The 23,105-nt window shown below is 35.1% G+C and overlaps 1 protein-coding gene across 1 annotated transcript in view; it reads right to left on the bottom strand.

Annotated features, from left to right (window-relative positions):
- LOC125257798 (RNA-binding Raly-like protein) overlaps positions 1–23,105 on the bottom strand; it is a 75,345-nt gene that overhangs the window by 17,561 nt on the left and 34,679 nt on the right. The window contains 1 exon segment of the mRNA XM_048174511.1: positions 3,652–3,727. Within this exon segment, the coding sequence (XP_048030468.1) occupies positions 3,652–3,727 (76 nt within the window).

Below are 23,105 nucleotides of genomic sequence, written 5' to 3' on the forward strand. Positions count from 1 at the left end.
GGGGTTTTGGAGAGTTGAGTGTATGAGTACAAAATAAAAATCTGCCAGTTCTGCTTACTTAAACCTTGAATTTCTTAACTTAAAAACTGAGGTAACTGATTGTCTCAATTGTTGAGTTTTGCCAACTTATTTGGGTTTACAGTGTACTCATCAGTAACAGAAGCAATCGAAGTGGCTTAATTTATTAATTACAGTGAGGAACCTCCTGTAAGTTCAAGTCAGACAGGTCTATTTGGCTTGTTTTAAGGCAGGGCTCCAGACTGCAGCTAAATGCTCGCATTTTGCGACCTTTTTTCCTGCTGGTGCTATCAAAATTTGTTAGCATTCGCGCTGGCGTGACCATCATAACGTTGCCTAACTTCAAATGGCAAACGTAATGAAAGCAGAACAAAACTGCACTTCATGGACCATTTATCAGTTTGGACCTATGTCAGTGCAGCACGAGCCGCGAGGCGCAAAGTCGCAAGCTACTCATGATTCACAAGCTGATCTTGATCACGCAACAGTAGATATCAGATCAAACAGCGCTGACGTGGAAACCAGGAGAAACATGAATGAACAAGTTATAGAGGGATTTCAGTCCACAAATTAACAACATTATCCGTGGATTTAATAACGCTGGTAGTAACGCTAACTGTAACCACAGAATTTTCGCAGGAATAGTAAAATGCTTTTAAGTATCTTTTTTCAGCACTTCAAAACTAATATTATCATATTTAAATGTTATTTTTAATGTGATGACCAAAACATAACCCCATTTATAAAACTAAAAGTTTCAACATGTAGGAAAACTCCCACTTATTAAAAAATAAAAAGACATTAAATTACCATTGTAACCATTTCTGCTATTTATTAGGGAGTCGCTGCCATTTCCACTCCCTAAAATATATATACAGTGCAGTCCAAAAGTTTGGAACCACTAAGATTTTTAATGTTTTTAAAAGAAGTTTCGTCTGCTCACCAAGGCTACATTTATTTAATTAAAAATACAGTAAAAAACAGTAATATTGTGAAATATTATTACAATTTAAAATAACTGATTTAGAAGAAAACTGTTTTCTATTTGAATATATTTCAGTAATTAAGTAATTTATTCCTGTGATGCAAAGCTGAATTTTCAGCATCATTACTCCAGTCTTCAGTGTCACATGATCCTTCAGAAATCATTCTAATATGCTGATCTGCTGCTCAAGAAACATTTAATGTGTACAATTGTGCAAAATATTTGTGTACAATATTTTTTTTCAGGATTATTTGATGAATAGAAAGTTCAAAAGAACAGTGTTTATCTGAAATCTAATCTTTTGTAACATTATAAATGTCTTTACTGCCACTTTTGATTGATTTAATGCATCCTTGCTGAATAAAAGTATTCATTTCTTTCATTTCTTTTCAAAAAAATAAAAATAAAAATTCTTACTGACCCCAAACTTTTGAACGGTAGTGTATAATGCTACAGAAGCTTTGTATTTCAGATAAATGCTGTTCTTTTGAACTTTCTATTCATCAAAGAATCCTGAAAAAAAAGTACACAACTGTTTTCAACATTGAAAATAATCATAAATGTTTATTGAGCAGCAAATCAGCATATTAGAATGATTTCTGAAGGATCGTAACGATGCTGAAAATTCGGCTTTGCATCACAGGAATAAATTACTTTGTCAAATATATTTAAATAGTACACAGTTATTTTAAATTGTAATAATATTTCACAATATTACTGTTTTTTACTGTATTTTTAATTAAATAAATGTAGCCTTGGTGAGCAGACGAAACTTCTTTTAAAAACATTAAAAATCTTAGTGGTTCCAAACTTTTGGACTGTACTGTATATCAATCGTTTTGCTTTTGAATTCTTGAATATTATGAATGAATAAAAGGAATATTATTTAGACATTATGAATCATAACGCTGCACTCAAATATTTATTACCAAGGCATTTGTCAGTAATACGGTCAAAAAGGAGCAAAACGTGAATAGCTGTGCTGCAGGTCGATTTAAGGTGTGCCCCTAAATTTTCTGCTTGTGCTCCTAAAATTTTCAGTAAGGGGCTACAGTGCTAGTCTGGAGCCCTGTAGGGCCTGACAGTGAGACAGACATTCTCCAGATTGTGTGTGTCCCCTACATACTGGATTTCATCCAGTAAACTTTGTGTGAACCTTTTAGAGTAGCAGCACCACTAAACATCTCTTCAGAAGACTTATAATGTTAACTGACAAGGCAAGCAACAGGGATGCTTCTTCAGTCATCTTTATTTCATGTACAGTGGAGTCAAGTAGAAAATGAATGAAAACACTATTTTGAATTATTTGAACTTATATGAACTTTCAGCATGATAATTTGAGTGAAAAGTTGAACTGAAAATAAATATTAATTTCATAATGTCACTTTAATAACAGCAGCACTGGAACCAACATGAATACATTAAGTTCTGTATGTTGAGAAGCTGTTTTTTTTTAAAGCTTTTTTTATGCAATATCCCAAAATCCGTATAAAAATGGGTGGATGGAAAACATAGCTAATGATTAATTATGCATGTAACATCAGGACAACTATCAAGGAAGCAAACAAGGTCAAACTTAAGGCAATTGTGCATTTAAATACATGTCATGCATATTATGAATATCCTGTCAACTATAGAAATTGGAGTGAGGATGATTTTGGGACCATTTCCAAAACACAACCTCATTATATTCCATTATACTGGCATGTCTCCATTCTTTTGACCATTTCATTCCAAACTAATTAACATTCAAAGCTATTCTTTGTTGGTTTGCTCCTGTTCTACTTTCCTAATTAAGCCTATACCTCTGATTACATAATGGATGGGTTGCATTAGTCGATTTGAAATGCAAATCAAGACTTAATGAATTTCAAAAATACAAAGAGAGCAGGAAATAAAGAATTAAAAACCCTGAATCAGCTAAAGTAAAATAAAATCATGTAATGAAAAGAGAACCAAAAAAAAAAAAAAAAAAAAAGCTACAGTCCCTGAAAGGACACTCATAAGTGGCTCATAAGTAACTGAATTGCCAAAAAATCATCATAGTAGAATCATTACTATAATTATATTGTTCTTTGCTATATGCAAAAAAAACAACATTTCCATTACATGTATGGACACAAACATAAACAATGTTAATCCAGTAATTTTTTCATGGTCCAGTCACTATTTATTTGGCATTAGTATTTATTGTTTGCAATAAAATGCTCCGAATCCCTATAAAAGCTTGCCAATAAAGGAGTAAATGCCTAATACCTTTTCAAACATTGATTTTTCACTCATTTCCTGCATGGTTAGTTCTCACTGATGTGTCTGGAGCTTTTCGCTTCCTATAAGAGTTTAACAAGCTAACCGAACCTGTGGGACATAACTGCAGCTTCAGCAATTGAGCGAATGTGCTGATAATCGCAGACCGCGGGTTGTTCTGTTATCTAAACCTGATAATATGACAAATGTGCTGACGGCTTCATTCAGCCACACCAAGCAAGACTTTAATCCGGTCTACCTCAGCTCTTCTAATAAGGGAGCATGTAAGAGAGGCAAGGGGATTTCATTTACACTATGTTATCTGAAGTAAAATTCACAGTCAGAATGAGTAAAACATTTGTATAATACATACATATACAATAGGAATAGGAAACACCCACCCGTAGACAGCGGTTAGGGGTCGTTTGGATCCTGCTTTAGGCCTGTAGGGTTTGGGCTCTCCGGCCATGTTAATATCTGGAGAAACACAGAAGAATTCAGAATCAAACATCTGTAGAAAGAAGTTCTCATTGCATACTTAAGGCCCGTTCACACCAGGGTTATTATTGTTAACTAAAACTATTAAAAACATTTCTGTTAATTGAAACAGAAATTAAATAAAATATAAGTTGAAAAACTTAGAGGGGACCTATTATGCCCCTTTTTACAAGATGTATTATAAGTCTCAGGTGTCCCCCTGAATGTGTCTGTGAAGTTCCAGCTCAAAATCCTCCACACATAATTTATTATCCCAAGTTGTAAATGCCTAGCCTGGGTGCCAGCCCGAACCCCGCCCACAACATTTTTTGGACGGGAAGTTCGGTCTGGACTCGATCCATTGTGGAGTAATTAAGGTGCGTTCACGTGGCCTCGTAATTCCTGTAGTTACGAGATTCTAGCTTGTAAAAAGCGTTCACGTCCTCGTAGAGCTCGTAATTACAGCTTGTAAGCTGGGAGTTTTCTGAAAGCTCCCAGATATACCACGTGGCCGCGCTGTACCACCTGACAGCTGTAGATTCATTTAGGCGTCGACAGTGCTGCCATGGAAACGCATAATTCCCAGTTCAAGGACCAAAAGGACGTGAACAGCTCCGAATATAACGTCACGTGTTGTCATTTCAAGATTCCGGTAAATACGAGGTGACGTGAACGCAGCTTTATTCTCGGCTCCCAGAAGGCCGAGCCAATCAAATTGCCAGGGCGGGCTTTAATCGATGATGGACAGGCTATCTGCGGTTACGTAACCACCCACGTCATCAAAGAGCGCTTGGGGAGTTTGATTGACAAGCAATCTAACCAATCAGAACGCCGCATCCGCCATTTTGTCCGACAAAGCAGTCAGGAGTTAGAAGATTAACATCGGTGGAGTTAAACTTGAAAAAATGTGCATATTGACGTCTTTCCGCGTTTGAAACAACATTCATTCTCATGTTCATTCATGTTTATTTGATGCTATAAATGGACTAGTAGGAAGAGATGATCGGTTCACGAGCCTCTTGAGCTGAGGCACTACAGCAATCTGTCACGGTCATGGTCACAACACATTAAAGAGCCACAAAACGGTTTTTATTGTTTGAATTTTTTTAATAACTACACAGTTGGGGACTGGGACTTTGTTTAATATCATAAGTAACCTGCTCTGTCTCGTCTGTCGATGTGTTGTCAGTTTCCTCTTTGCTCCGCGATGTATTTTCCACTCTGTGTGGCGTGACAGCGCCACGGCTTGTCGGACAAAGCAACAGTAACTAAGGGGGGCGAGTCTTTGCGAAAGGTCAATTAGTTTACAACAATGATGGCTGTTGTTGAAGAACTGAGATGTGTAGATTCCGCCATCGCGTCCGTTATAGAAGATATCGACAGCGCATTAATTTTAAAAGAGGAACAGAGGACCGCAATCAAGGCATTTGTCGATGGGAAAGATGTCTTTGCCGTCCTTCCTACAGGATTCGGCAAAAGTTTGATTTATCAGCTGGCCCCGATGGTTGCTAAGAAGAGTTCTGTTGACAACTATGCGTCGCTCAACATACGTCACTTACTCTGTAGCTCTGATTGGTTGTAGGTCTATCCAATTGAGGACTTTCCTGGATCGGTTGAAATACGCCCCCATAATCAAAGCCCAATGGAGCAGTATCAGACTCATATTCTGACTAGAATTGAGTATGACCACGTCAGGCTAGTAAATGCCCATATTTGAGTGGAAGGATAACCATGCTGTCTTTGTGCATGTATCTTTAAATGCAAATGAGTTGCTGCTTCCCACCCCCTTTCCAGAAGAGGGCGGAGCCTACAGCTCATGCCTCGGAGCCTCAACAAAATATGTTTGGTTTTGATTATCATCTCTATCATGATCACACTCACATGACATTGCAGTTCGTTTTAAAGCCATATCAGTCTAAACTTCTGTGCGTTGAGTGAGTATTAAACCAAGTTCTTTTATTGCGCTTAAACTGTCAAATACACACAAAATTCACAAAAACAGACAGTTATATCTGTGTACAATCGCATGTGTATATTAGATCAGTGTATTAAAGTGAAAGCAGTTAAAGTGATATATGCTGTTAATATGAATCAACAACAAAAGAAAAACAGAAAATCACCCAATGTTCTTGACTGAATAACTTTAGTAGCTTTAATAAGAATACATTTTTTTCTTGAATGCTGGTGTTAAATGCTCTGGTGAGGAGTTAAACATGGCAGAGTGTGTACAGCTCACTCAGGGCGGGGTCTATGCTAAAAGGGCTGAGTCCATCAGCAGGCGTGGGCGGGGCCTAGGCATTTTGTGATGTCACAAAAGCTACAATCTGCAAGTGGGTGGGTGAGGAGTGGGTGGATTTTTACCATTATAGGGTGGTTGTGTACACGCACTGCCAACAAATATTTATATTTGAACACTATGTAGAAGTGAATTTTGGTCCCTTTTAAACTAAACAAAAATTAGAAATGTTGTCTTGACAATAAATTTGAAGCACTAAAAAGCTGAAGCACTAAAACTATTAATTGGAAAAAAACAAACAAACAAACAAACAAACAAACAAACAAAAACACTAATATAAAAATAAATGAAACCCAAATATCAATATTTATAAAAAAAAAAACTAATAAAATGACGAAAGTACACAATGAAATTACTAAAAATTAAACAAATTAACATGAAAACTAAACATATAAAAATAAAAGATAAAAAAATAAAAAAATTCTAAATATTACACTATAATAAAACAAAAAACAAAACAAGTTTGAAAAATCGTATATGTAAAGAATAGTAGAGTTCACACCACTACTATAACAATAATGACACAGAAGAACGACATCGTTGGAATTACTTTCAATTTTTTTCCAGCTTATGAATGATAAAAAAAAAAAAAAAAAAAAACATTGACAGCCAATCAGAATCAATCCTGCTCTAAAGAGCTCGAGGAGATGAACAGCAGTGCATGCTTCTAAAAAACAGAAAGTTAGATTGTGCGTTGGTGTGAACGCTATCTTTATAGTTCTCATTCTTGGTGTGAATGGGCCTTAAGGTTGTCAGTTTTGTTTTTCAAACCAAGACTAGGCAAATAAATCCATGCAACTTCTTTCTGAATCAGCCTTTAATGACTCAAGCATGGTGGGTTGAACAATGTGGTGCCTGTTTGATGTTCAGTAAATAATTGGTGTCCTGGGATTGTAAAACAAGAAAAAAAAAAAAACATATCCTGTATACCAAAATAACAGCAAAACTCTGCTTTCCCAACATATATTCTCTAAAACTGATTTTGTGGAATATAACCTTTGAATAACAACAGAATGAGATATCTATGAGAAATGCAGTCCATTAGAAATGCAATTCACATATAGCAGGCAAACAGAACTTTCTTATAAGGTAACATTCTGTGAATGGCAATGGAGCATTTGCACCATATTGCTTTACATAATTTAAAATATTATGCATGAAAAGTATCTTTGGCTTTCTTCTATCTAAAACAAACGCAAAATGGTTTTGTGTTTTGTTAAGTAATGCAATGACATTCATACATTTTTAAGTGTCCAAACACATTTTTGGGTCACTGTTTGTGTTGTGCATGCTCAAATCTGCAGGCCAAAATATATCAGTCAATTTTGTGCAAGAGCACATCTTTAAAGGAGCTGTAGATAAAAACCTACACTAAAACATCTCACTGCTGCAGTAAAAGAAAAAAGGGATGAATAAGAAGAGAAGGAATGATGAAGTACTTGGCCTTGGTGCATCTATATGTACATTAAAGCATTTTTTTTTTTTTTTTTATCAAACCATCATCCTTGAACGATACAGAAGATCTGTGAGAATTATCTCCACCATCTGACCCTCATACCCAGCACTCCTGTTTGCAGCCTTCATCACAAAAACACACCGCCGCCGCAATACAAGGGGATTCAGAGAGGAAACGCTGCCATATAAATGTTTTAAGATGAATACGATATGGTTATATTTATTCCTGTAGCTCTGAAATGTCACACTGATAGTGTGCAGTACCTTCAGCTGCAGTGACGATTATGCCGGCAGAGTTCCTGAAACATTTTTGATCAAATAAATAAAAAAAAGTAAAGAAAGAAAGAAAAAATTAAGAAACACCTGTTTTTAAGATATATATATATATATATATATATAAAATGAATTAAGCATTTTAAAGGAGTAAAAAAAAAAAAGTATGACTCTTAATGCTAAAATGTGATTCATATTTAAAATTCTTAAAAGGATTAGTTCACTTCAGAATAAAATGTTCCCGATCATTTACTCACCCCCATGTCATCCAAGATGTTCATGTCTTTCTTTCTTCAGTCGAAAAGAAATTAAGGTTTTTGAAAACGTTCCAGGATTTTTCTCTATATAGTGGACTTCAATGGGGACCAATAGTATGAAGGTCCAAATGTCAGTTTCAGTGCAGCTTAAGGGCTCTACACGACCCCAGACGAGGAATAAGGGTTTTATCTAGCGAAACAATTGGTGATTTTCTAAATTTATATACTTTTTAACCTCAAATGCTCATCTTGCACTGCTCTGCGATGCGCCACGCATTACGTAATCACACTGGAAAGGTAACGCGTGACATAGACGGAAATCGTCCGACATCGTTGTTTTACCTTTTTTTGTAAAAGCCATTAGTCTTTGCACTTTCACTTTGTAAACACTTGCTCGATACGTCCGCCTCCATCATGCGTGACCTTTCCAACATGATTACGTCATGTGTGGCACATCGCACAGCAGTGCAAGATGAACATTTGTGGTTAAAAAGTACATTTTAAATCTATTTTATTTTAGAAAATGACCAATCGTTTTGCTAGACAAAGACCCTTATTCCTTGTCTGGGATCGTGTAGAGCCCTTTGAAGCTGCAGTTTGGACCGTCAACCTGTTGGCAACTGTTGAAGTCCACTATACGGAGAAAAATCCTGGAATGTTTTCCTCAAAAACCTTAAAGACAAACATCATTCATGTTAGTTCACATGCATTAACTAACATTGACAGGTTAATAAAATGCCGTAAAAATATATTGCTTGTTAGTTCATGTTAGTTAATGCATTAACTAATGTTAATATTGTAAAGTTTTGCCATATTCTGGTATAAATACATTCTAATGATAAAAAACACTATTACAATAGATAAAAATTGAACATTAGCAAGCTTCTTATTGCATAATATTTAAATAAAAAAGTGATATGTCATTTCAAAGATGCCAGTTACATTAGTAAACCACAATTTTAAATTAACAGCAGCAAAATGCATTAACAAGTTCATTGAATATAAACAAGGATATATTTGTTGCCTTGTTTACAAAGCCTGCTGCAACTGGTGTTATAGGATCAAAACAAGAGGATAAAATATGACAGAAAAAACTAAGCCTTTTCAGAAAGCGTCTTCTCACAGAAATCCTGTTATTTATAGTGATCTGGGTTAAATACAGGCTCACGGTGTGACTCAAACATCTCCCACTTCTCCAAACAGCACCATAAACATCATGCTTTTAGGAGAAATCAGGTTCCGATTTCCATTTAATAAAGCATTTGTTTGCTTGCTTCAGGTTTCTGCGTCACCTGTGCAAGGATATCTGTCCAATAAAGTAAAGAGATGCAGCAGGGTGACGTCTATTTTTCATTTCTTCTCTGATTGATGGTAGTCACAGAAGGGTCATAGCTGTGGTCACAAGGGGAAATTTTCATTCATCTGCATCTGCTTGCCAGACTTCTAATGGTTGCCTGGAGACAGGCCGAGCCGAGCGGAGCTCTCCGTGGTCCTGAACCCTGGGCTGGCTGAGGGGGGAGTGGCTCTTTTTCACTGTTTGGATCGTAGCACCATGAAAGCTTTCCATTGAGACGGGCGCTCACAAAGAGACATCCGCAGCATCTGAAACCAGCCCTATTTTCAACGGAGATACCAAGTTCTTATTCACAAACATTTTTTATTTAACATAAGCTTTCAAACAAGTATTTAAACACTTGAGGCTCTTTTAAAAGTGAATAAATGACATGAATGTCACTGCATTAGATAGAATGATCAAACTGAGTGGTATTTATTTTAAAGAGACAGCACACTTTTCAGGCATTTCACAAAAAAGTTCAGTTCCAAATGATAAAAAAAAAAATAGACAACATAAAGACAAAAAGTATCGGGTTGTCAAACGTTAGTGGAACACCCAAATGTGATGAGGCAAACTTCAGTGTAATCATTTCAAGATGACAGACAACAGACCGAGAATGAAAATCTGCTTCTGATTTGCTGTGTTGGTGTATTACTCTCTTTTTTCCTCTCTATGAAGAACAACTCGCATCTTTCACCACCTTGTCTGATCCGTTTGCCCTTATAAACACTGCTGTGTACAACCATTAAATCACAAAGCTGCAATTGCTGTGGCAGACTATGCAAAAATTAAATACACAGAGGGTTCACTGAGAGGAAATGATGAGGTCAGGATCTCCTCTGAAACTCTGGTTTATTAAAGTTTTCGTTTTTCAGATATTACCTTTCATGTAGTGCGTAATATAGCCGTTTGTGAATCTAAAAGGTCTGCAAAGTTTCAAAGATAAATGGATTAATCATCTCCCAAGAGTTCTGAACTGCTTGAAACGAGTCGTCAGTAATTCTAGTCTTCATGAACCTAGGTTTGTAAGAAATTTGCATAATGCCTGCCTATGGTCTTCTTTGCCCCGCCCTCAAATACTGTAGTTGTAGCTGATGCCTGGAAGAGTTTGGTTTGTGTTGTCGACATGTCAAAAAGACGCAGTTTTCTGCGCTACAAAAGTAAATCCACTTTCCTGCACTTCTTGAGGACTCGGGCTCGAATTGAAACGGTAAAATCGACACCATTGTTATTGTTCATATGACTGTGTATACAAGTTCTGAGGAAGATCCAGAGCTGAAAATTAGATATGCTAATGGGCGTTTTGTTTCCGACACGCACTGTAAGCGGTCGACCAATCACAACAGACTGGGCCATCTGACCAATCAGAGCAGAGTAAGCTCTCAGAAAGGAGGGGCTTAGAGAGACTGAATTATCAAACTGTTTCAGACACTGAGAAAAGAGGTGATGCTGCAATGTATATAATGAAAGTGTTTTTAACATTAGATGCAGCACTTTAACACAGGTTTGGTTTGTTCTGGTATGGTTCATCAGAGAAACTCAATATTGAATACAAATGAAATGATGCAACTAACCATATAACCATACACAGTTAGGATAGCAATATAAAAAAATAGGAGAAACATACCCTCAGTTGTGCATATCTAATCAAACTCCATTGTATTTCGGTCACTATAGGCAATATGGCTAATACTACTGCAATTTTTGTCCCAGTGTGTGTTCAGTAAATAGCACTTCTTCACTTGTTTATGTTTTTACAAAATGGTAATTTTCCTATTCAGCCTATGTCATGTAATTCTGCATATCAGGGGCCTGTGCGGTTCACTGTAATATGCAATTCACGGTCAATTTATTCAATTTGAGAACCACTGTATTAAGATGCAATTATTTCTGAGATCAAAATACTTCTTAGAAAAGGAGAGAGAAGGGCAATTGGTGAAATTCAAATACATGCAGAATGAATGTGAAATTAATGGAATCAAAGTACTTCATTTAAAGTGACACTTGTGCACTACTTTTATTCTGTTCTAAATTGGAACGCAGTGAAAGAAATACACAGCTGACAAAAACACATAAGGATACAAAAAATACGGTCAGTCAGTCATTATTGAAAATTACTGCAGGACCATGAAGAGTTTATTTTCTGATGATTACTGGCTGTGCATTATACCACTTACATGGCAATTCGATGCAATGAAATAATAAAATAAAGATTTTAATTGTAATTATTTTAAAATGCATTTATTTAATAATTTAAGTTTAAATTGCTTTGACATAACTAGCAAAGCAAAATCGGCTAGCAGTTAAATCTGTCAGTTATACAATTTATTATGCAGATAAATATTGACCACAGGATCTATCTATCTATCTATCTATCTATCTATCTATCTATCTATCTATCTATCTATCAAATCAATTAATCGCATCTATTACGTTTTGTAAATCAGTGTGTTTTTATCTATCTGTGCTGCAAATTGATTATTCACGATTAATCGCATCTAATATTACATTTTGTAAATGTATATATGTGTTCATTCATCTATGTGGTCAAATCGATTAATTGCAATTAATCGCATCTAACATAATGCTTTGTAAATATATATCTATGTGAGTTTTCTTTCCATCTATCTATCTAATCGATTAATTGCAAATATTACGTTTTATAAATATATATGTGTTTTTATCTATGCTGTAAAATCAATTATTCACGATTAATCGCATCTAACATTACATTTTGTAAATGTATATATGTGTTCATTCATCTATGTGGTCAAATCGATTAATTGCAATTAATCGCATCTAACATTATGCTTTGTAAATATATATCTATATCTATGTGAGTTCTTTCCATCTATCTATCTAATCGATTAACTGCATATATTACGTTTTATAAATATATATGCGTTTTTATCTATGCTGTCAAATCAATTAATCATGATTAATCGCATCTAACATTACGTTTTGTAAATATGTGTGTTTTTATCTATCCATCTATCTCTCTCTCTTTGCTGTCAAATTGATTATTCACGATTAATCACATCTACCATTAAGTTTTGTAAATTTATGTGTTCATCCATCTATGCGGTCAAATCGATTAATCGCAATTAATCGCATCTAACATTATGCATGGTAAATATATATATCTACATGCGAGTTTTCTATCCATCTATCTATACACACAAACACGCCCCAGCTGGGTGCTGATTTATCCTCAGTCGCCATCTGTTTTACTGCTTGCTAAACAGAAGAGCAAGCAGACTGCCACTTACAGCCAAACCTTCATTTTCTTCCACTTAGCACACTGTCACATCTGAAAGTCACAGTGAAAGTAAGGTGTACACACACACACACACACACACACACACACACACACACACACACACACACACACACACACACACACACATCTTAATATAAGCAAATACACACACAAACATTCTCTGCCAGCTATAGACTCCACAACATCTCCACGGGAAGTTTATTTAAATTGTGATATTCAGCAGGAGGTATACTGATAATTATGTAGATGCATTTGATACTGCGTCTCAAAATGTGGTGTATATGTTCCTCTTTCTCACCGTTATCTCAAGCAAAACACAGTCTCTCATTTCGTCTACTTTTAAGGTGCTATTTAGAAAATGACAACCCCTGATTAAAACGGCAGCATGCTGCTGCAAACATCTTGTTTTGTCTTCAACGGATGAAAGCAAGTCACATGGGTTTGGAACAACATGAAAGTAAGTAAATTTCTGGATGAACTATTTCTTTAACAGAAAATGTAGGGACTACGAAAGAGTCTATGTAGAGATTTTCCGCAGAGTTGACGTAGCTTACTTATGCATTCATTTAAAATTCCTTTACTGACCTAATTAGATGTGCCATGTCTGGCAACACTCATCTGCGCAGACCTCTCAAACAAGGACGGCTTTATTTTTGAAGTTGAAGTTGCACCTAAATGACTAAGTCATCCAGCCCTAAATCTCACTGCAGGGACCTCCGTAGGCAGACCGGCCTCATCATATCCACAACACCTAACTCTGCTGCAAACAATATGATAAAAGCCAAGACATCAAGCATAAACTTTAAATGAGTAAATAATGAAGTACCGCAAAACCCCGAGGGTTTGGGGTGTTAACGGGCTTATATCCGGTGATCAGACACATGCGGCGAGATTTGAGCAGCTAAAGCAAACAAACATCTCCCGTGCCGATTCGCTCTGATAATCCAGCCGTATGAAGCGATCATGCCTTTTGATGATAATCTGGCTGAGGAATTTTCCTTTGCACTAAATTAGTTTCAGCAAAGTACTCATCCTAAATAAATCCTGTTACCATGCTTTGAACCACAGATCAGCAAGAGATTTTAGAACGAAAGCACAGTATTCGTCGTCCAGCTAGGATTTAAAGACTTTGAAGTTAGGATCTTGATCTGATGAGTGGCAATGCTGCCTTAACATGAAGTAAAAGATAGGGGGTGGGGTTAGAGTAAAAATCTGTTTATTATTTCTCTATAAAATTAGGGTGAAAAAAATGGACAATACTTAACATTTTTCTGGTTTTTGGAAGTAAGAAAAAAAAATTTATGGCAATTTATGGTGGAAATCTCTAGGCAGTACAACAAGACAATACATGTACTTTTACAGTTAAAAAAAAAAATTGTCACCTTATAGAATTAAAAACAATAAAAAGACAAGCCCAAAAATACCTGCATCAGTGTCATTACTGTTAAATAAAAACTTAAACTTTTAAAAACTAGAAAATTAGAAATGTTGCATTGGCAACTTACTGAAAAAAGTAAGTTCAAGTTGAAGTAATAGAATTACTAAAACTAAAACTGAAAAAAATAAATAAAAAATAAATAAATAAAATATTTAAAAATAAAAAATAAACAAAATAAAAATGCAAATTACTAATGTAAAGAAAATGAAAACAGAAAATAAGAAATGCATATCTAATTTATTTATACTATAAATAAATTGGGCATGTCTTTTTATTGTTTTTAATTCTATAGGTGACCATTTTTAATTGCAAGAATTTTTTTTTTATTATTTATTTACTGTAAAAGTATACATGTATTTTCTTGTTGTACTGCATAGAGATTTCCACCATAAACTGTCAGACATTTTTTCTTACTTCCAAAAACTAATTATAATTATAAATAAATAATTAATAATAAATAAATAATAAATTCATACTAACCTGCATATTGCATCTCATTTGATAATATATTATTTTAATATTTTTAAAAGGTAGATAGAAAAGCAGATTTAAGTAGTTCAGTTAGCTGGCACATTCACAGTAGTTTCAGTTAATAATGTATATGAACTGTAAAATATAAAATTTCCAAGTGGTGTTCACAGCAGAGCCAAATTAACCTTTCTGGATGTAATGGGTGGGGTTTAACCTAGTCCAGCTCCACCTCTGTGGTCATAATGGGTGGAGTTAGGGTGTGGTTGGACCATCAAGCTCCACCCACTGGCTCTGCAGTGAGCAACTTGTTATTTCCAATTTCTGTCAACCACAGCTGCCAATTTTTACCCTAAATTTAACAGAATTTTGTGGAAGCGCACAACATTTTATAAAAGGTATAATTTAGTTCATAAACTGAACTATATGAACAAGAAAACCGGGCCTGTTGATCTAAATAGCCTGCATTCTGCTTGGCTGGGATTTCCACAAAATTAAGAACAGGAAGCACACAGTGACAGAAAGCACGTTTTAGTCTTGGGGAAGCTCATTCTTAGTGCTTTCACAACCCAGGGATACTTCATTTTTTGACTGGATGCCTCGTACAGCTTTTCCACTCATCAGAAGAAACCGTTTGTTTTCCTGTCATTGCTGAAATAATCAATCTGATATAGCACTAGTAAGACATCTGCCATACACCTATAACTGCAATTTAATTGTACCAACAGGTACAACAGCTGGGCTGTGTGAATTTACATGATCAGGGCAGGAAGCAATGAATCGCACAATTAAGTGATGTTGACAGATCTAATATAACTAGTATATTTATGATGCAGCTGTGCACTTAGCTGAAATAAAGCCAATTAAATAACAAGAACATCCATAAAACAGGAGTTTAGTTAGGATTAAACAACTATACTACAGTATGAATATCAATAAAAAAAGTTTGTGCAAATACAAAAACATGAGCGTTACTTTACCATTCTCTCAATTTTGGCTGCCTATGCATATAAATTTAGTTTGAGGCCAGAGGACATAGCAAGTCCGCACTCATCAGCGTCACAGATTCCTCACAGCACAGTGGGATGACCAGGTCAAATCCATCCATCAGATGTGCATTGTGGCTCTGAGATCTATAAACTTGCACTGACAGGGTTACCACACAACAGGCCCAGAGAGAACAGCTGTTATGAACTGAGAGGATTCTTTTACTACAAAGAAATATCGTTATTATTAGTAACTGAGCAGTAAAAACAGCTCTAGTATTCTATTTAGATCATTTTATATGCTGCCTCCTAATCCACATCTGAATGTCAGGAGGGATGCAAAGTATTGTGGGGTGACATAAATTTAGAAATGTCTAATTTTAGAACGTGCTAGTTTTAAGAGACTTAAGGGTGTCAGAGATACAGATATGTATAAGAATTTGCATGATGCACGGTTACGTTCACACAGCAGCAGGATACAGTTGTCACTCTGGTTTAGGGTGCCATATGGTCACAGTTCAGGTATTACAGAGAGTGACAACTACATTTAATAACCAAACTGACTCCACTATAAATTATAAAAATATAAATAATGCTCTATAAAAATATAAAAATGTGCACACCACCACAATTTATATTATAGTTTTTCAACAATTTATGATGGTTCATTTTAAATAGTCCTGCAGTGTGACAGTTTTGCAAACATTTTGCAAATGATGAGCTCATTAAAGTAGCATGCATTAAAATGACTGTAAAACTATGAGAAGAAAAGTAGTCAGCACTTTCTTAAGCACAATATCAGCAGACTATCCTCATAATAAGACATTATTATGTGCACAAAGCCACTGTGCATCTCAAGAGGTTTAGTTACTGATAATAGATTATCTGCATAGATCTGTCATGATGATAATGATGAGGAGGAGGAAGATGAGGACAATGGTCCTGAAGAGAATTCATGCAACATTAGAGAACAATGAAACAGTCCATTCACTTTAGCTCCTGAATGGCCAAAAATATCAAAACATAAAACTTCAATAGAGTTGAAAAGGGTTTCAGTAGGTAAATCTAACATCATCATTGTGAGGATGTGTCTTATCTGTGATATGACAGGAGTCTGTAGACATGTGTATCTCTACTACTCCTGCACAGCACTGACAATTTACCAACATACGACTGAACTGAACAGGTGAGACTAGCATGGAAGAAATACAAATACACATGCCTTTGTTAACCATTTTTAAGCTTTCTATTGACTAATTGCTGGCTTATGTAAATAAAAAAGAAATGTACTGAACAACATATTCTCAAAGTTACACTGACGGTCGTAAACTCACACCGGTGATTTCGACGTTTCCCTTTAAACATGGTCATTCTGAACGGCTCCAGTTTGACGGCTTGAAAATCCTGCTCGAGAAGAAGAGACCGAACCTCCGAACCTCAGCTGCGATTTTGTACAAACAGATCCGCTTTTTCTAAAGGTGAGGAAACGGGTCCAACGATCACAGCAGACGCTACCATTACCCCGGTCTGGAAAGGGGTGCTTCTTTCTATATATCTAGATAAGATACGGCTCCAACTACGGTGAAGGCTTGTTTAGTAATATTCATGAGCCAGTCAGTTAGAATTGGACAACAACAACGCAACGTCAGCACTAACGTTTAATATTCAAGTTCCAAGTCTTTGTCATTGGAAGGCTACCATGGAACGTCAGTACGTTCTCGTTAATATTCATGAGGCTTCGCTGTGGTAGGATTTGTAATTTCAACAAAACTAGATCCAATGAAATCGCATGTTACGATAATTTTTTATATTTTCTGCTATTTAACATTAACGCCGCACCTATTTAAGTAACAGACCATATATGAACGTTATAAGTACTTGACAGATGATATTATTAGCCATTAAAGTATACTTTAGGCAAAACAATAAGGGTTATTCGTCAAATAAGGGGGTTTTTATGCTTTTTTTCATAGACAACATCTAATTTAAAAGAATAGACTAAAATATGTATTGTGTCTCTTTACATTTGTCCTTATAGTTGGTTATGATGAATATGAGATAAGAGCTTCTACTCCAAAAACTAAAGTGTGATGACTATATACAACATTCAAATATAGTTTTTTTTTTCTCCCAGAAGAAGCATCCAATTTCATTTATTTATTTATTTATTTTTTGGAATAGTTTCTACCCAAGTGCCATCAAGGAACTGAATTCTAGTTCAAACTGGAGGGCTGATTTTTTTATATTAAGTTATGGGTTTGTGCAATAAGGTTTTAATTAATATATTTTTATTGATTACTTTTTTATTCAACTTTGCACTTCTTGTCAATATTTTGTTTGTATACATGCTGATGTGCCACCGAGGAGAAGCACAACATTTCGTTGCATAACTTTGCAATGACAAATAAATTATTCTATTCTATTCTATAACTGGCATCACTCTCTCCTCACATTCAGGATTATTAAATGTGATCCAAACATTTGCATAGAGTTACATAAAATCCTCAGGTTAGGAGCTGGGGCCAAATGTGATGCAATCATGCCTGCTTTTCCTTAAAAACACCCACAATTTCACAATCTCTGTGAACCACGATCTTGATTATGATCATATTGTTATGTTTTCTGCTGCAAGGGACTGTTGTTAAGGAGACAGAGAAAGAAAATGTGCAGTCCTACTCTTCTAATAATGTGTGATTTATTCAGTTAGCTGTCAGTGCATGGCTATCAGTGTGTGTGTGGGTTGTTTCTGACCAAAATAGCATCGTAAAATGTACTTTTCAAGATCCGACTGCAGCGAGAAAGATACCAGAACAATGCAGGCAATGTCTGCATATCCTGGCCTACTTTAAACAAGACAAATTACTGTGATTTTCAAAACGCAGGAGCAATGAAAGATTCTCTATAATTTCTTGAACATGTCCAACATAACTGATATTGTTTAAAAGAGCATTTTTTGTGTGAAGATATAACTTTTAACAAGTGAAACAGCTCTGACTTGAAGTAGCTGAAATAAGAGAAAGAAAAAGAGGGGTGCAAATTAATCATGTCTGGATTTTTTTTTTTTTCTACATTTTGAGAAATATTTAGTTGAAAAGAAGAGTTTTTGAGGGAAATCTCTCTTCAATTATGTACTTTTTAGTATCCTCAATTACACATATATTTTAAACATCTGTATAACATGTACATGTGAAGACAATTGCAATTCGGAAGCACAACAGCGCCATCTTCTGGATAATGCAATGCAGCACCATTAATAAAGAACAGAAATGTTGCAGAAAATCATGTTGATGTTGTTGTGATTTCCATGATTTAAAAATAATATGAAATCTCAAGTTTATATATTCTTTAATGATCTTTAATTAGGAATAGTTCACCATGAAAAAGGTTTTTTTTTTTATTTTATTTTTTTATAGATGACTTACTGACATAATTTACTCACCTTTATATCATGTCAAACCTGTGAAAGGAGTGATTTTGTAGAATGTTTTGGTCAGTTTCTAATAAAAGTGAATGGAAATGGGGCAGTCAAGCCAGAATTTGGAATAACAGAATTTTCATTTTTGGTGAACTATCCCTTTAAGTCAAAACGTGTATTGAAGCAGATTTATTAAATAATTCAATTTTATTGATTACATGCAGCAGAAACTGACAAAATTAGCAATAGACCTTAAAAAGACATTACACTTAGCCAAACCGCAGCCTTTTTCCCCTCACACAGTTATTCTAGTGTAGAAAATGCAGTTCACTGATGCTCAACATTCATATTCAGAGTGGAAACATGTTGGGTACATCCTCTAAAAATAGCCTGTGATGAGTTTCTTTTGATGGTTTATTTATCTGTGAAAACTAGCAACATTAAAAGGCCAACTTAAATTGGCTTAATGGATGTAAATGGATAAAGTGATGATATATAGCTGAAAATAACCTCATAATGGGACTAGAGTGCACAAAATCACATTAAAACACTGAAATGCTTCTTAAACAGTCATTGAAGTCTGATTGATTTAATGTAGTGTCATATAACTTGCAGAGTCAGTCATCTGACCACACACACACACACACGAATATCCCAACAAATAATGGCTCTGGAAAATAGTGAAAGCATCAAGCATGGAATCCTATTTGCACATTTTATTTCTCTTTAGGGGTCTTTCTCGATCATCTCCATTCTATTCCACCCAACTGGGATGCTTCCTTCAAATAATAGAAGTCATAATGAAGAGCGTATTGTTCTCTTTTGCTCAGTTCAGTGGAGCTGATATCACCATGATGGCACACAGTGCTGGATTAATGGAGTGTGGTTGATGGATGGTACATTGCGGCGTACTACAGTCAATGACAGTCTCACGGCAACGCAGGAGATGAAAGGTAGAGATTTACACTAACGGTATCTGGTATTAAAGGAATAGTCCACTCTAAAATCAAATCTGATTTGTGTACATATATTCAAACTGCATACAAAATAAGTGCAAGAATGTCAGGGTAACTTTGCTATAAAATATATCTTGATGTTTATGGTTTTTGTCAGAGAGGACAGAAGGCTGACTCAATGGACTGACTTAGATATTCAGTGCAGTCAGAAAAAAGGAACAAAGCTGTCACTGGGGCAGAACCCTTTCAAAAGGGACACCTTTGTACCATATTAGTACCTCAAAGGTACATATTGGTACCAAAAGTATACATAAATGGTACATTTTAGAACCTTTTGAAAGGGCACCGCCCCAGTGACAGCTTTGGTACATTTTTTTCTGAGAGTGTGGGATAGACTGTAGTATGTGACCTTTAACACAAATCAGCGTAAGACTGGAACAGGATTATGAAAAGGTCATGAGAGATAGACACTCCAGGTGAGAAAGGAAAAGGAAACTATGGGGTTGAGAAAATCAAATCAAAAGAAATTAAATTATATATATATATATATATATATATATATATATATATATATATATATATATATATATATATATATATATATATATATACAAAGATATGTGACACCGACTGGAGTAATGATGATGAAAATTCAGCTTTGCATCACAGGAATAAATTACACTTTAAATATATATTCAAACTGAACACATTTATTTTAAATAGTAAAAATAATTCACAATATTACTGTTTTTACTGTATTTTTTCATTTTAAAAAAAATGTAGCCTTGGTGAGCATAAGATACTTCTTTCAATAAATAAATAAAATATATAATATATATTCTATATATGATTCTGATTGGGCAACAGCTGTGTTTTATTCACGATAAAACACGGCTGTGACCGCTTCACCTAACGGTTCTGTGTATCAACCACTCTTAGCAACGTAAACTGTATGTTCTCAATTGATATTGTTCATTGATCTTTATTGTATTATGTAGAAGAGTATTGTGAGAAAAAGATTGAGTGAGCGAGTTTATTACCTGCATTCAGATTTAACATTTTCCTTCAGGTCAGTCCTATGTTCAAAAAATATGTTTAAATGTCCACTGCAATATCTTGTCCTTTTAACAGTTAAGGGGTTTTCCCATGACTGACAGCGCTAGTCAAAGCATTTGTCAGTTGCATCTTGTTGCATGTTCACAACAATTCAGTCTTTTCAATATAAAAGTCTTCGCTACTGACTGACACACTCACAAAGACAGTCTTTGCCGCCATCTAATGGTGAAATAATGTAACTTCTGTTGTTGTTCACGGTCAGGGACTATTTTTTTGGGCGGAAGGAAGGCTTTTGGTGAAATATTAATTCATGAAAGTTACATTGATACATATTTTTGGCTTTAATATTCGTATTGTGTGGTAAACGTTTTATAAAAGCAATAAGGTACTCAAGGCTAGTGCTGTATCGTGAATAAGTCATGTGAATTACTCACAATACAGCACAGCCTCTCCTATACCTTATTGCTTATATATATATATATATATATATATATATATATATTATATATATATTTGAAATATATATATAAAGTATACTATGTATATTCGGACATATTTTTTGTCCATTGTCGTGATTTGATCACTTCCTCAGAATTATTTATTTTTGTTTATTTATTTTTAATTTTTCAATTATAATTATATAAAATATTGCAACACAATTTTTAAAAATATTTAATTTAATATATTATATTATTTATAAATGCACTTGCACTTCTTGTGTCCAACATCACACTTTTGTCTCAACCCAAATTTGTGTCAAATATGGACAAACCCAACCGTTTGGTTAATTTTTTTTTTTTTTTTTAAATTAACGCAACGGCTGAGTTTGTCCAACAACTTTTTTGTCTTTTGATTTTGTGGTGAAATGTGACTTGGACTCTTTCTTTTTGTAAGATTCACACACACACAAAAAAGGAAAAGGATAAAGAAAGGCAGCACTGTGCCACATGAGTGAGTCTGTTCTCTGATTCCAGCTTCCTGCATGAGTCGTAACACACTAGTTTCGTCTCATCCTGATTATGAGCTGGTCTGGGGTCAGTGCACTCATGGACCCAAATTCTCTGCTAATCTAATTCTGAGAACAGGCTGATCTGAAGCCTGTCAGAAATTCAGACGTGGTCTTCCTCCTGCTGTGAAATGGGAAGGTGCTTTTGAAGATAAGAGGGATTAGAGATGGTGGGAATGGTTTTACAGTCTTCATTCACTAAGTTAATCTGAGGGAGATTACGCAGAAAATTGAGAGAGGTTTTACCCTTTTCTGATATATATGAATCCAATTCATGTTGCAGGCTCGGTATTAAGGTCAAAATCACAATCAGACAGATAAATAAGATGTTACTTCAGAGATTATGTATGTAAACAAAGCCCTAGTTGATGAGCTGGACAGCCTGCTTCAAGACAGAAGCCAATTTTGATCTACTGCTCTAATTCCAATATCAACCACAAGGTGGTGCTCTAAGATCATTATGAACCAGTACTGCTTGGAAATGAGCATCAAATTCAGATCAGAAAGCATTTCAGATGTCTGCAACACAATTCCACAAAGAAATTATTGGTTAATACAATCTGATTTAGTCTCCATCAAGAGTTATTCATCCTATCTAGAGACTAAATTACATGTGACAGCAGAATTGGGAGATGAGAATGAGGAGGAATATGGATTCATTTTCTTGGCTGATATGTAGTGCATAAATCCAGCAGGAGCTCATAATAATAATGTCACCGTTAGATCAGGTCAAGGGTCAGTTTGTTTAACACTCTAGACCAGTGCTGCTTCAATAATGTAAAGTAAAGACCTTGAATATTAATTTCATTTTACAGTGTAACTTCTTTTTTATTCTCATGACAATAAAGGTCCTGATGTGATTTCACTTGACACGTCTTGCCCCTGAACGCTCTGTAAGAATAATAGACACTCCAGTCTGCTATGATTTAGCTCAGACGTTGCTCAGATTTTTCATATCTTACTAGACTTAAAAGGATAGTTCACCCATCATTTACTCACCCTCAAACCTGTATGAGCTTCTTTCTTCTATTGAACACAAAAGAACATAATTTGAAGAATGTTGATAATCAAACAGTTGACATAGCCATTGGCTTCCATAGTATTTTTTTTTTCCTACTATGGAAGTCAGTGGCTATACCTTCAACTGTTTGATTGA

The sequence above is a fragment of the Megalobrama amblycephala genome, linkage group LG22, assembly GCF_018812025.1.
Source record: "Megalobrama amblycephala isolate DHTTF-2021 linkage group LG22, ASM1881202v1, whole genome shotgun sequence".
NCBI lineage: Eukaryota > Metazoa > Chordata > Actinopteri > Cypriniformes > Xenocyprididae > Megalobrama > Megalobrama amblycephala.